The 15,298-nt window shown below is 39.3% G+C and overlaps 2 protein-coding genes across 5 annotated transcripts in view; one reads left to right on the top strand and one right to left on the bottom strand.

Moving 5' to 3' along the window:
- Positions 1–14,322, top strand: part of lnx1 (ligand of numb-protein X 1) — a 38,665-nt gene extending 24,343 nt beyond the window's left edge. For 2 of the 4 annotated variants that reach the window (XM_057352155.1, XM_057352157.1), the window contains 9 exons: positions 1,006–1,250; positions 3,505–3,660; positions 5,487–5,695; positions 5,847–6,236; positions 7,668–7,802; positions 8,946–9,123; positions 11,506–11,764; positions 12,666–12,824; positions 12,938–14,322. In XM_057352155.1, the coding sequence (XP_057208138.1) occupies positions 1,006–1,250; positions 3,505–3,660; positions 5,487–5,695; positions 5,847–6,236; positions 7,668–7,802; positions 8,946–9,123; positions 11,506–11,764; positions 12,666–12,824; positions 12,938–13,073 (1,867 nt within the window). In that variant the 3' untranslated portion in view covers positions 13,074–14,322. Of the gene's footprint in view, positions 1–1,005; positions 1,257–3,504; positions 3,661–5,486; positions 5,696–5,846; positions 6,237–7,667; positions 7,803–8,945; positions 9,124–11,505; positions 11,765–12,665; positions 12,825–12,937 lie in introns of all 4 variants that reach the window. The other 2 variants (XM_057352153.1, XM_057352156.1) reach the window with 1 other exon arrangement.
- Positions 14,323–14,414: 92 nt separating this feature from the next.
- fip1l1a (FIP1 like 1a (S. cerevisiae)) overlaps positions 14,415–15,298 on the bottom strand; it is a 35,753-nt gene continuing 34,869 nt past the window's right edge. Inside the window, exon 15 of the mRNA XM_057352158.1 lies at positions 14,415–14,950. Within this exon, the coding sequence (XP_057208141.1) occupies positions 14,803–14,950 (148 nt within the window). The 3' untranslated portion in view covers positions 14,415–14,802. The remainder of the gene's footprint in view (positions 14,951–15,298) is intronic.

The following is a 15,298-nucleotide window of genomic DNA, read 5'->3' as shown; positions in this document are numbered from 1 at the left end:
TAAACCAGGTCCCCGGGGCATGGCATATCTCTTGGTGCTGTACACAGTTTGGTCTGTATGTGTCCATCCATTGATTTATCCCATTCCAGCTGGCCCTGAGAGAGATCTGCCCCAGCAATGGTCATAACATCATTCACTTAACAATCATTTGACTTGATCTAATTGTTTTCTTGTTACTATTATGCCACTCTCCCCCAATCTTTTAGTCCTGATTAAATGAACCGATGAATTCAACCACCTAATTATGAGCTCGGTCCACCCTGGCAACCACACCAAACTGTCTGGCCAAGTCCTACATGGCCCAGCTCACATCTTAGAACTGGAAGTAGGCCCACATTTATTTTAAATAGTGTAATTAAGAAGATTGCTTTGATTGTATAGTAGCAATGGTCAAATCAGACTCTACATTTAAGGTTCTGGTGACTGATGCACCACTACGTTTGGACCACCATATTTCTTTGTGTTCGGGGATGCAAAAGGGATCTTGTATAACGGTTTGCTTATGTATGTGAAAATACTGTAGTGGCATTTGAGAAACGATCTTGAATTTAAATATACAGTAAGATGGATTTCTTTATGTGCTCAGCTTCTGTCTGCGGGCATGTCTGTCATAAACAGACAGCTGATTAGTTTTGTAATGCAGAGCGTCTCATTTCAAAGGTGAGGTGTTTTATATTCTGGTATTTTGTACTTGTGCTTCCCGAGGTGAAACCTGTTGGTTGGTTATCAAATCTGGCCTTTTGCAAATACCTGTCTCTGTTACAGCAACACAGCATTATACATCAGTGACACAACAGTACAGATGCACAGAGATTTAGCAGCACATGTACTTCTAAATGAATCAAGTCAAAAAGGCCACAATCTAAAAAGACTCTTTTATAAATGTGATTATTCAGTCTTTACCTGACTTTGCGTTCCTAATTGGCACTGGGACGATGATGACACGTTTATTGTGTGGTAATATATCTTGCTGACCTACTTGTGTATGTGTGTGCATTTTCACAGGTGTAAAGGAGCGTCACACTATGGTCTCTCCGCCGAGAGGAAGCGGCGCTCTCAGGAGGGAGATTGTACCGATAGCACCTCAGAGCTCACCGTGGCAGCCCTGCCCGGAGAGGGATGCCCCTCCTCTGCTATTGCCCTCCTATCAGATGAGCCCGGCCTGGTCAACCCTGCCTACGAGCCCAGTGTGGAAGACAACAGCCAATCCGGTAGCACCACCAGCCTGGCGGCACGCAGTTCGAGGAAGAGTGAGTGTGAGTGCACACATTGTGTGTGTATTTGTGTATTTGTCTGTGCAGTAGTGTGTTTTGTCTACAAATCTTTCTTTGTATTTTTGTCTTGACTTTTGAGTAAATATTTAACTATTTTTAAATGAAGATACATTTAGTTAACGTGACATAATAGGCTATATTAAATCTTGTCTTCTGAAAGAAAATGTTAAAATAAGTCATTTATTGACTAACATTTATTAAAAATTAAATATAAAATTAAAACAAGCAAAATTATCTGCCAGTGAGATAAGAAAATTGTGTTTTGTAATAATAGAGGTAAATCATGTTTGTTTTTCTTACCCCACTGGTAGATTTAACATAAACTTACTTGATATTATAATTTCTTTCGGAAACCAAATTATCTGTAATATATATTGTAGGTCACTTTTCTTGTCAAGTAAATATATAGGTCACATGTATCCTGATTGAATCATTTTTAGGTATTTGTACAGTGAAATAACAAAACTACTAAAATTAGGAAGTTAACCTGCATGTCTACTTATGAATTTTGACAAAAAAAACTTTTAGCAAATATTGTGAATTTAATATTTAACAAAAATGGGCCCAAAAGACATATTGTGCATCTCACAGATTTAGTTCAATTGGATCTAATTAGATCAGATTCTTTGTCCAAAAATATGTCCCTCCCCAAATTACTTAAAAAATAAATACAGCCACGGAAAAAATAAGAGACCATTTCAAAATCAGTTTTTTAAATTTAGGCTATAGGTATGTGTTTAGGTAAAATAATCATTTTTGTTTTATTCTGTAAACTACTAACAATATTTCTACCAAATTTCAAATAAAAGTATTGTTTCTATTTGCATTTATTTGCAGAAAATGAAAACTGCAGAAACAGGTGAAAATAACAGAAAAGATGCTCTGTATTTTTTCAGACCTCACAATCTCCAAAGAAAAAAACTTTATATTCACTTTTAAGCAATACAACAGCTTTAAGCAATATTTATACATTAGGGAAAAGTTCAACAATTGTTTTTTTTATGAAATAACCTCGATTTTCATTACAGTTTTCATGTGTCCTGTCATGCTTTCAATCTTTCACATTGCTGTTGGATGGATGACTTTATGTTACTCCTGAGGTTTGACTTTGTTGAAATTCAAAAGACACTGGACTGGAATGGCCACAATTCATCTAGAAATGCTGATTCAATAAAAATTTGAAATGGTCTACTAATTTTTTCCCATGCACGGCTGTATACTTATATAACTATTTTCCCCTTAACAATTACTGAGACGATCAATCTAACAAATGTCAATTGTGCAAAGTTGTCCTCTGTGCACCTTTCGTGTCATTTAATGCAAAATCAATTCAAATTGCTTGTCTGAAAAGTTTTAAGGCCCAGATGAGACACTCAATTGGTATCACTGTTAAAGAAACATGGAGCAGGAGAGGAGGATAAGTTCAAATATGCTTTATGAATACTTTATGAGGCCTGTTCCTGACCTCAACAAAGTAACTCAGATGTGTTGCATTGTCTGACATCCCCTGGAAATGTGAATCCTAGAGAATGGACGCAACAAAGATGGCTGCACCAGCATTTCTGACTTTGGAGCTGGAAACAGAATGACGCTACAGCCGACAAGCTGTCGACCTCCAAACCAACCAATGCCAGAGTCTATTAGAGACTTTAAAAGAGAGCAATAGACAGACAGAAAGAATTATATAAAATGTTAAAGAGGGCAAGATCATGCATAAATAACAGTATCTTGCTGGTTTTAAATGGTCTCCAGCCTGGTCTAGCCTCATTTACTGGTTGTAGGAGGTTTTCGGACATGCCTTACTGGGAGATCTAACTGGACCTACTAAGCGCTTAAACAGCTTTGGCTTGCTTGATTTTTTAGTGTTTGCAGGGGGAACTGTCTGAAAGTTTCTCCTGCAATGTTTCAAGTTACACAGACATGCAGATAAAGTGTCCTGTTTTATGCTGATTCAGGTCTGACCTAAAGAAAACAGCACCGGCCACAGTAAAATCTGAATTTTACTGCGGTACACAAAGCAGGTGCTGCTTATTTCTGAGGTTCATCGCAGGTGCAGTTTATTCTGATGATCAACCAACAACCAACAAAGGGTCAATATGATTGGCTGCTGTGTGTTGACTTGTCTCTGATTGGTTGTAAGTGGACAGTATATTGTGTGAGGGACATGTCCAGGCATGTGTTCCTCTGCTTCTCTCGCATTCACTTTCTTCTTCATCTCTTTCACTCACAGATCGCAACTTTGACCGATCATCAGTGCGTAGTCGCTCTTTCCGGCGACTGAATCGAGCGTTCAGTGTCTTGAGGAGGACTAAGAGTGGGACAGTTGTGGCCAATGAGACCACCGAGGAGAGAGACAACCTCAGAAATGCCCACATACCACCAGAGGGTGAGTTCTTGTGCGTCTGGTAAATATTGCATTTGCAACTTTATGCACTGTAGACCTTGCTTTAAAAAAAACATTCTGGTCGCCAGTCTGGTTGGTCTTCAGCTGGTCTCTCAGCCTGGAAATGCAAAAAAAATGAGCAAAATCCAAATCCTAAAACTATGTCAGACCAGTTTAGACCAACAAACCAGCTTACACTGAAAAAAAATCCATAAAAAAACGGATAAAGTACTGGCAGAAAATAACCTGTACATTTTCCTTTATTTTACGGACATTTCCATTAATGCTACAATGCAATTTAATGCAGTGCTAAATGTAAAATACAGGTAAAACAACTGTAAAAATGAATACGGAAAATTCCTTCATATTAATACAGTATACTGTGCCGTATTTTTACAGATTATTTTGGAGTGTAGGCTATGCTTTTTCAGCAAGGACATGAGCACAACTCTTTATTTTTAGTAGACGTGTTTAAAAACTAGTTATGAAGTGTCCCTGTTCTGTGTTTACTGTATGCTTTATAGTATCCTTACTTGATAACTGTGCAGTATATACTGAACAGTTACAACTAGGTTTTTGAGCATCAACAAAGGTAAATAAAGGGCCCATACATGCCATTTGAAATTTGTTTAAATTCTGTTCACTTAAATGGTGTATAAATACTGTAGTTAAAAGTCCCACTGGCACTGTTAAACTACACAAAACAAAAAAACCACAGCATGTTCGGATTGAACTTTGAATGTCCTGACAGCTATTATCATGTATTCAATAACATGCTAAAGCAATATCAGCGGATAATAAAGGAGAAATGTGTCAGAAGGTGACAGTCTGGTTTGGGTCCGTTCAGCACCGCAGTAGCATATGGTCCTTTAATAATGCAGATGGAGCCCGACGAGGCTTGTCAGAGAGAGAGAGAGAGAGAGAAAGAGAGAGAGAGAGTGCGTGAGTGCGTGAGTGTGGGAAATGAGTTTGTGTGCGGGGACAGAGGGATTGAACAGCTTTCTGAATGAAAAAGGTGAAGTGGGTTTGGGAGATTGAAAATGAGTGGTGGAAATTCCAAGGGGGTTAAAGATGGATGTAAGTGTGTGTGTGCGCGCGCGTGTGTTATGTAACACCCTCAGGTTGCTGTAGTAATGAGCTTCACTTTCTTTCTCCCTGCAAGCAATCAGAACAGATGAGTAGAAAATATTGACTTTGAAAGAGAGAAACTGCAGATCGTTGAGAACGGGGCGAGCGAGAGAGGGTAATGGAGAAATGATGGTTAGATAGAAATAAGAGAAAAATCACAGATTGTTACCAAATCCATGTAGTGTAATACACAGTACAATTCCTTCACCCAGAACACATTTTATAAAACATACAGAAGTTATAGAAGTATTTGTATCTTAAAATTATTTCATTTGTGTATCCCCTGAAACCTTACCAAACCTCTATTTTTCTAAATGCACACCTTTCTAAATGCTATCTTTCATTACAACAACTGGCATTTCCACTTTCTGTTTACCTGCAGCTTCATGGCAGCAGATTTATGCTTTAGTTTTGGGTAATTTCCTCAGATGGAGATTAATACAGTCTGGGATTTGATTTCCTCCATGAAAATCCTTTTTGGTTTAGAAACGAGTCTGTGTTTTGTTTGAGAAGCTGTAATGACATTAATTGTATTCTCCTTTTTCTTCTCTTATTTTTACACTATGAAGTCATGTTTGGCTCTGCGTTTGACTGAACAGATGCCCTGTTTGCAGCACACATTCTGTTTGGCACTCCATGAACCTCACTGATTATTGACTCTCTCTCTCTCTCTCTCTCTCTCTCTCGTCCGACTCATACAGTATTTGCATTACCTCAGCTGCATCATCTAATCCCTGATGGAGAGGTCACCAGTATTAAGATCACCAGAGCAGATCCTTGTGAACCTTTGGCTATCAGCATCGTCGGGGGCAACGAGACGCCTCTGGTCCGCATCCTCATTCAGGACATCTACAGAGAGGGGGTCATTGCTCGAGATGGAAGACTGCTTCCTGGAGATATGATCCTCAAGGTGTGCATGTAAATGTTTTATTCATAGCTTGAGCTCAGATGGAATCTGTGAACTTGCATGTTCTGTACTAACAAAATTGTAAAAAGTACCTGCTAGACCCTACTATTTCTTCCCGTCTTTTATTTGATTTCTCTCTCCATCCCTCTTTCAGGTCAATGGTATTGACATCAGTAACGTGCCTCACTGTTACGCAATGGCTGCACTGAAGCAGCCCTGCACGCTGCTGCGCCTGACCGTACTGCGGGAGCAGCATCACCGTTACCGTTCCCATCACCACTCCCCCTCCGAGGGTTTTCCCACCCACACCGCCACCATCCGGGACGACAGCCTGCACGTGGTCCTCGTGAAGAGGGCTCCAGATGAACAACTGGGCATCAAGTTGGTGCGCAGGTCCGATGAACACGGCGTCTTCATCTTCCACCTACTTGAAGGGGGGCTGGCCTCCCGTGACGGAAGGCTGAGGATAGATGATCGTGTGCTTGCGATCAACGGGCACGACCTGAGATACGGAGCTCCAGAGCATGCCGCGTTGCTTATTCAGGTGAGCGGCATTATGGGATATGTAAAAGAAAAATTGCATGAAAATAGTCAGAAGATATGGCTGGTGGGCTAACCAGACAATCCTTGACCACGTAGACAGTGAATTGTAACAGTATATAGGCCTAAGTGAGTGATTTAATATGTATTTCAGTCTGGTGGGTTTTTCAAGCCACAAAATTGTTTTTTCAGCTTGTTGCTTCCTGTCTGGTATAGATTGGTCTCTAAGGAGCCAAGATGGCCGCTCACAGCAGGCAGTTTCTGACATAGATGAACTACTAGCAGGAAATTTATTAAATTAGTCCAATTAGAGTGATAACAAGCTAGACCCACTCAATTAAGTGGCAGCGACAGGGCAGTAGACTCCCAAGACCGCCGTGGGCCCACAATGTAAGTGTGTGTGTGTGTGCTTTAGACTAACACAAGCTACAGGGTTGTCAGAGGGAAAGGTTAATCAAGAAAAAAGCCCAGATGCACTCACGTGGAACAACAAGGATGGATAAGAAAAAGAGCAAAAGAGAAATAACTCAAAGAGAGAAAAACTTAAGCACTTTTTTTTAGCACAGACACAAACTGAAGCACAGTTCCCAAATCTCCATATATATTGGTTTTCTTTTAATAAGTACACACGGCTCGGATATAATCACACATTCACACTGAGTTTGAGCTGTAGGGCACTGGCAGTCATCACAACATCTGGTAATTGTGGTTCCTAGACTTCCATATAGTAATGGGACATTACACACCCACCCACACACACACTCTCTCTCTCTCTCTCTCTCTCTCGGGTATGAACAAGCTATTTTGAATTTTAATTGTTTGAGAATTGAGAACTCCATAGGGAAGATGTTGTCCTCTGTTTGCTCCCCTCATGGGTTCGGAAAGATTGTTTTTTATGATTTATGATTCATCGCTTTTAGTTGGTTTGAGTAGGTCTAGCTTGTCTCCCAGCCTGGCAAACTGGTGTTTGGCTGGTCTTCCAGTTGGATAAGTTGGTTTAGTGTTGGCCGGTCATCTAGACTGGCACAATCGCCAAATCCCTCTAAAACCACATAAACCAGATGAACCAGTTTAAGCTGTTTTATCACCAGTGATGCTAAAGGGATAGTTCGCTCCAAAATAAAAATTCTGTAATCATTTCAAAACCTGTATATGACTCTTTCTTCTGTGAGACACAGAAGATGATACTATTTGATATGGACGCAAAACCACTGAGACATTTCTTAAAATACAAAAAATGCAATACAATACAAATACAATGGAGGTCAATGGGGGCCAATGTCGTTTGGTTACCAACATTCATCAAAATATCTTATTTTGTGTCATACAGGTTTAGAATGACATGTTTGTGAATAAATGATGAATACATTTTAAAGCCTCAAAAAAGAGCCACTACAAAGCTAGACATAAATGGTACATTCTATGTATTCTGCAGGCGAGTGAAGACCGCGTCCATTTCATCGTGTCCCGCCAGACTCACATCCCCACTCCAGACATTCTCCAGGAGGCACCATGGAACACGGAAGGACCACCGCCCTACTCTCCTGTAGATATCGAGCAGGCTTTACTGGTGAGTCTCAAGCACACGACACAAGCAGCATCCTCTCTTTATTTCCTAATCCTCTACAGCTCTTCAAAGAGATACTCTCAATGGGAAAAAAGGATTTGAAAGCCTATTACTCCAACATCAAAGAATCAAGCAATCAGCCAGCTTACAAAACACACGCAATCCTATAAATATTACATTCTAAACCTATTAATGAGAGAAAAGACAGCAGGGGAAAACACAGCCATGGCAGAGAGGATTTCTTCGCACCTTTTAAATGGGATTTTCTGCTGCTCAGTATTTGCACTGACAACTTCTCCTGTTCTAATAAAATTCAACTTCACAGCTATTCATTACTCTCTCTCTCTCTCTCTCTTTCTTTGTCTTTCTATCACTTTTCAACCTCTCTGTAACTCTTGATAATTCTCTTTCACACTGTGTGAAAGGTGGAAACATTCTGGCTTCCCATTATAAGAGGTTTTTCCCTCCCCTTTGAATTAGCCACGGCCTAACACACACTTTCTCCAGCGATAAGCGTATGCACGATACAGATCAGATTTTCTGTAGCCCGAGGCGCAGACTAAATACAAACAGCCCTTTTATTGAACTTTAATAACACTTTTTATTAAGTTAGAACTTAGCGACTGCATTTGTTGTTTTTGGAGGTGGTCCAAGGCTAAATTTGGCTGCAGTCAGCGATATCGCAGCGTCCTGCAAGCTCACCATTTATTACAAACACACACACAGGCTTCAGGCAGTCGTGTGATTTGAAGTTGTTGTTTTAGTTGGGGTGTCAGAAAACTGTAGATTGAGTGGGTTAGAGCATAACAATACGTCAGATACCTAAACCTTGCAAACACACTTTTTGTTTTCATGTCATTCCAAACTTGTATGACTTTCTTTCTTCTGCAGAACACAAAAGAAGAGATTTTGAAGAACTTTGGTAATCGAACGATACTGACACCCATAGACTTCCATTGTTTGGACACAAAACCACTAATACATTTCTCAAAATAACTTCTTTTGTGTTCCAGAAGAAAGAGTCATATAATAAGTGGATACATATTTTTCAAACATTTCCGAAGGAAAAATTGTATTCTGTTAGTTTTAATAAGAACAACCAGTGTCCAAATTTGAAAAAGCAATTATATTGTCTCCCCATTCCAGGATTCGTGTCAAAAACCTGCGTGTTACGAGAAGGCCGTGACTCTACTAAAGGAGCCTCATGATTCTCTGGGCATGACGGTCGCCGGCGGGATGAGCAGCAGGGGGTGGGACCTGCCCGTCTATGTCACCAACGTCGACCCCAACGGCGTCGTGGGACAAGAGGGCTCCATACGCAAAGGTAAGACCTCAAAGAGTGTGTTTAACCTATTCAGACACAGCTGACAAAGGCAAGCACACCTGTTTCCAAGGTGCCCCTCTGATCTTTCCCTCACTCGCTTTGAATGCGAGTAAACAAACACAAGCAAAGACACAGCTGCTAATGCATATGTATAACCGCCATCAGTTCTGCAAATATATGCATATAACAGTGGAAAATGACACACTTGTGCGGCAACATGCTCCCACTCACATGTCTGCAATACAGGCAAAGCTGTCTCTCTGTCATATACACATATCTGCCCCTACTGAGCGTGAATACGTTTTTGCAGGTTTTTATTTTTGTCATGTGTGACATCCATGTATAGGTGTGTGAAGTCTGAGGTGTGATCATGTATGGGCAGATTTATGTGGGCATACAGACACACAATTATACTACAAGGCAGATAACGGTGGTTTTTCAATTATACTCAAGGACAAAAAGTTTGGACAAAAGCAAGCCCAAAAGTATAATTCTGTTCTTTAAACACATTTGCCTACACTGTAAAAAAAACTGTAAGTTTAGAGAATTTTTCGGTTATTTTTCAAATGTCAAAAAACTGAATTTGACTGTTTTTACAGATTTTTATGTATTTTTTTATAAAGAAAAACAGGGGGAGGGGTAATTTTACAGGGAATACCCTTTATTTTACAGTTTATTTTAGGCGCCCCAGCTGCCAGAAAATGTCCATTTTTTTAAACAACATTTCTTTTTTCGTTTTTTACAGTTTATTTTTTCAATACGGTCAAAAACTATAAAATTACAGAACAAGACAACACATTTACAAGAAGAATGGGAAAACAATGTAATATATACCCTTATATCATATAATTTTAAAGAAAAAAATTACAATATATGTATTTCTGTTTTTCCAGTTTACAGAAAATTTCAGTTTTTTACAGATTTTTTGTACGGAACTAGTTGTCCTTCCCGATCTGCATGCAGTTAGTACGATAAAAACACACAAAAAGTATATTGTAGCAGTTGGAACAGTTTGCTAATGATAATTGATATACAGTATGCATATATTGTTATACCCCTTATTTCGTCTAATAAGGCAGAACATTTAAGGACTTTATTGCTTTACAGTTCTGGGAAACAACCCCATTAAACTAGATTTACTTGTTTTGCTTGTAGTAAAATCTGCAAATAAAAGATATACATATCCGCTGGTGTACATTGAAGTTTTATTCTGTATCTTTTAGAGATGCACCGATGCTAAATTTCTCCATCGATACCGATTATTCAGAGTGATATCTGCTGATGCCGATTCTGAAGATTAAATTAATATTTCTTAACTTTCTGAATGTTATTAATTCATATAATGACTATTAATATTAAACATTAAATCTGTGTTGTTTCTTAACATTTTTAATATGCAGGGCACAAATTCATTGCATTTTCCTGTCCTCTTTTGATTGACAGGATATATCGGCCCTGATTATCGGCTGTGTTTAATAGAAATTGCTTTTATCTACTGATACTAATTATTGGCTGATATATTGGCATATATCTCTTCTTATTCAGTTGATAGGTGAAACAGTTCTGTAAAATAAATAAATAATGTTACAGCTTTTAGGACCTTTTGCTATAATAACAAATTTAAGTTGGATAGTCCCCTCTTGGCCTGATGTTAAGGATAACTGGGGGGCTTATGACTGGAACTGGGGGACTCTATCCACGCCGTAATTTGAACGTTGGATAAGCTAAATGTTTAAAGAATAAAATAATTTAGAATTTCAAATTTAATCTATATTGTGTACATGTGAAGACAACATGAAAAGTGTACCCAATCATCTTAGGAGTACAAATAAAAATTAAAGGAGAAATTTGAAATCATGTCTATGCAATTTTAGTGAATATGTATAAAAAATTGTCTATAAGTCTGTAAGACTGTATTCCAAGGCTATGAAACCAAATGATATAGCTTTGCCTAAAAAACTGAATTAGAAACAGAATTTCCTTGCATTTATCCTTTAATGAATGGACTGTTCCTGTGCACGTTGCACGTTGTTCTAAAAATGTGTTTTCATAATCTTTCTTCACAATTTAATAATGTGTTCTCCCTCTAAAGAAATATTACAAGGCTGCACAGCCAGTGAAGAATAACATTAACCAATAACATTCCAGCCAACTTTTCACAATCCAATCAAATCCAGATGGATGAAATCCAGTCCAGCTCTACATTATTTCCTCATTAAATCTGGTTTCATTCTGAATAGAAATGCCTTCATGTTGTCTTTTTGGTGCAAGAGGAATATTCTCTTAAATAAAAAAGGAATTATTAGACAAACTCCTCCGTGCAACATCCAATCAGAAGCAATCATTTGATCGTCATAGTAACGTCGCTGTCTCATCTCCTAGGTGACATCTTGCTCAACGTAAATGGGGTTGATCTGACGGGTGTGACTCGGAGCGAGGCTGTGGCTAACCTAAAGAACACCTCATCCCCGGTGGTCCTGCAGGTGCTGGAAATGACACTACCCAATGAGAGCTCCCTGGACTGCATGCCCCCTCTGCATTCCCCCTGCGCTCTATCGCCCTCTCCGTCCGGAGATATCAAACTACCCCTGCCTAATGATGACTACTCCCCCCTCTGGGTGTCCTGGCTCCAGCTGCCCAGGTAAAATAAAAAAAGAATGATGAATTGTAGTCAAGTCAACTTGTGAGAGAGGGATGTGCCATTACAAAGATCCTGATATACTTCACGCTAAATTGAACAGCAAAAGACATTAAAAGTCTATGCTTTACCTCATTCTCCTTGCCTAGAGGACAACTTAAGTAAAAATTGATGCAGCTTACCCAACGCTCACAAATTAAATTTGACACCAAGTTCTCGGGGATGGAAGTACAGTCTTTTCAATATATCATACTGGGTGCACGGATCTCATTTTCACAACCCACTGAAATCCACTCAAAATATATTTAAGACACCCAGGTACCACATATGACTGCACTTCTTCCCTGACAGCATCACCGTGTTTTATTCAAGTCAAATTCAATCTGCTGTCTACACTGATCAGGCTCTATTGTGTATAGGTTTGTTTCCTCTATTCTGTTTTCTCACTTTTTCCACTTAAACCCCCCTTATTTTCTTCTCACAAGTAGCTTTTTTTCTCACTCCCGTGTATTTACTACATTTCTTTGAACAGAAGAGTTATTATCCGAGAGAGAGAGAGAGAGAGAGAGAGAGAGAGAGAGAGAGAGAGAGAGAGAACATTAAGGAGTTCAGAAGAGAGGGTTTTAAACATGCCCTTAAAATTGACATTCACATACAGTACTTTCTTCCTCTCTAGTTAATTCTCTCTACATCCTCTGACTTCTCATACATCCACTCTCAACCTGAGCTCAGAGCTTTCCTGCTGTTAGCTGTCAGACACGGTTGATATCCAACCTTCAATGTTTTAAAGATCCGTAACAATGAATTTCCTACAGGAACTGAAAGACTTCAAATACAAAATGAGTCCTTCAGTGTTGTTCACCTGTTAACCTTTCATGTACTGTGAACCTTCCGTCTATTCCAGGCACGTTTACTGCTGTAAGGACATTGTCCTCCGCAGGAGCACGTCTGGCAGTCTGGGTTTCAGTATTGTGGGTGGACAGGAGGAACTCAACTGTAACCAGTCATTCTTCATACGCTCCATCGTAGAGGGAACGCCTGCGTATAATGATGGCAGGATACGGTACAGATACTTGGAATATTTTGTTTTTATTATTGCAGTTTTACTTATTTGACTTATTATGTTGAAGAATCAAAGGACTTCATATAGTTACGTATCCTGTATTTTTTTATTAGCTGTGGGGATATCCTGCTGGAGGTGAATGGGACGACCACCTGGGGAATGACGCACACAGCCCTGGTACGTCTGCTCAAGGAACTGAGAGGACGAATCACTCTCACCATTGTTTCTTGGCCTGGTAGCCTGCTATAGGACTACTCTGCATGGGGGCGGAGCTTACAATACAGACCATATAATGTATATGACAACAAAAATGGATTTAAAATACAAGACTTCCTTTAAAGGCAGAGCTTATGGAATAGACTGCCTAGGAAGCTGGAAATGACACATGGACCTCACCCAGGTACTGGGGGCTTTGACGGACTCTACATGAGAGAGGAGGCGGAGCTAATGACTGCACCGCCCTCAAGAAGCACGTTTATGAGACTCCAAAATTAAGAGGGGCTTTCATGATTGCCCCTTTGTCAGTGAGCAAAGCATAAAGATAACATCTGCCAATGAGAAAAGTGCATGTGAGGAAGAACATGTCATTTGTTGATGGAGGGTGGAGCTTGTTGAACTATACTATAGAGATGGGTCTAAAACACACTATTCAGGAGAACAGAGTTTTGAAGAACTTTGAAGATGCAACAGCGGGCACCTGTCAATGAATGAGTCAGAAATAGATGTATAAACATTATGGGCACTGTGCTCAGACTGTGTGACTATCGTTGTTTCATAGAGGCAGATGGGGAGCGTGTGAGGCGCTTCTGTTGGGCGAGTGATGTCAAGACTCGGAGAAATGCTGGGATGTGTGAGGTTTGGGCGGTGAACACAAACGTTGCCAATTCCATTAGTTTTACATGTTAGAAAATGCATTTGACGCACATTCTTTACTATAAATGTCGGTGTCTGAAAAAAGATAAATTCAAGCACTTGTACTATGAGTAATAATAGTTTGGTTTTATTTATCTGTTTCTATGGCTTTCGGATATCAGCTTTGTTTCTTGTTCTGAAAGTGGTTTATTCTCTCCATCCGCTGGCTAGGAGAGAAGTTTGCCAAGTAGTTCTATGTTGGTACATTTCAGATGCTGTTGCAAACGAAAACAAACTATAGTGAGTAATAAAAAAAGAATAGCAACTGAAAAAAGAATAAGCAATGTTCATAATCTATTTTAAAAATGGACTATAACTTATGCTCATAATGATAATGTGAGATTTTGGCAGCCTTGCTGATTTTATTTTTTAATATGGAAAAGAAAAAAGAGAGAATGATGTGTGAAAGGTAGGTGTGTGTGTGTGTGTGTGTGTGTGTGTGTGTGTGTGTGTGTGTGTGTGTGTGTGTGTGTGTGTGTGGGTATCATTGTGGGTAAGATGCGTGCTCTAGCATCTCATGCTTTGGCTTGTGCAGTATACTGTATCTGTTGGTACCTTTGGTTCAATGATCAATAAAGTCATTCTACAAGGACACTTGGGTGATATTTCTTGGCATGCAATGTGTGCGTAAATGTCAGTGTACAAGACGACCTTGACAGAAGGTCAGTTACTGCCGCTAGCGTTCTCCACAATGAATCACAGTTCACACAAATTCACATTCACCTTATCATGTTTATAATATTTGGTTTCAACAAAATGTACATTTGGCACAACAAAAACACCATTTCGTATTATCCGGTCATTTTAAATGAATAAATAAAATCAAAAATTAAAAATAGCGGGCCCCTTGGGCCACTTTGTACTTTTCATCAAGATGTATTCAGGAAATTAAATCGCTAAAAATGTAACATAAATTGGCTTATTGAGTGTTTGGCATCTGATTGGTCAAAATCGATTACCAGTTGGTCACTCCACGGTCGGTCGTTCTGACTGGTGAATGGACTGATGGTCTTTCACTAAAGACCCCCTATTGGTCATCAAACAGGTTCACCAACTGCTGAAGGAATTATTCTGTCGCTTCTGATTGGTTCTCCTGATCCATACTGTGCTCCTCGCTGGGCTCCCTGCTTTCATGGTTATGTCTGGAGCGCTTGTGCCTGTGTCTCCTGTGGCTATCTGCGTCATCGCTATCATGACGCCTCCTACTGCTGCCACTAATGAGAACATCAGAGTAAGGAACGTATAAAAATATATCATACATACAGTATCAGTATGATGCATATACAGTATGTTTTCCTCAATCTTATAAAACACAAAATAAAAACACATACAAATTCTGCAATTAATTAAAATAACCAAATTCAATCACATCAACAAAATACAAAATAGCTGTACATAATGGAAATATAAGATATCATTAGAATAAAAAACAATACTTTTAAATGAATAAATATCCAATTCATATGATTATGATTATCTACGGCGTGTAACATTATCATAACAATCAACGTTTTACATAAAATGGGGACACTATGGGGACATTTTTTGCCTTCACATAATGA

This window comes from Triplophysa rosa, linkage group LG15, assembly GCF_024868665.1.
Source record: "Triplophysa rosa linkage group LG15, Trosa_1v2, whole genome shotgun sequence".
In the NCBI taxonomy this organism is placed as follows: domain Eukaryota; kingdom Metazoa; phylum Chordata; class Actinopteri; order Cypriniformes; family Nemacheilidae; genus Triplophysa; species Triplophysa rosa.
The sequence above is the reverse complement of the archived record's forward strand: the minus strand, read 5'-3'. Positions and strand labels throughout refer to the sequence as shown.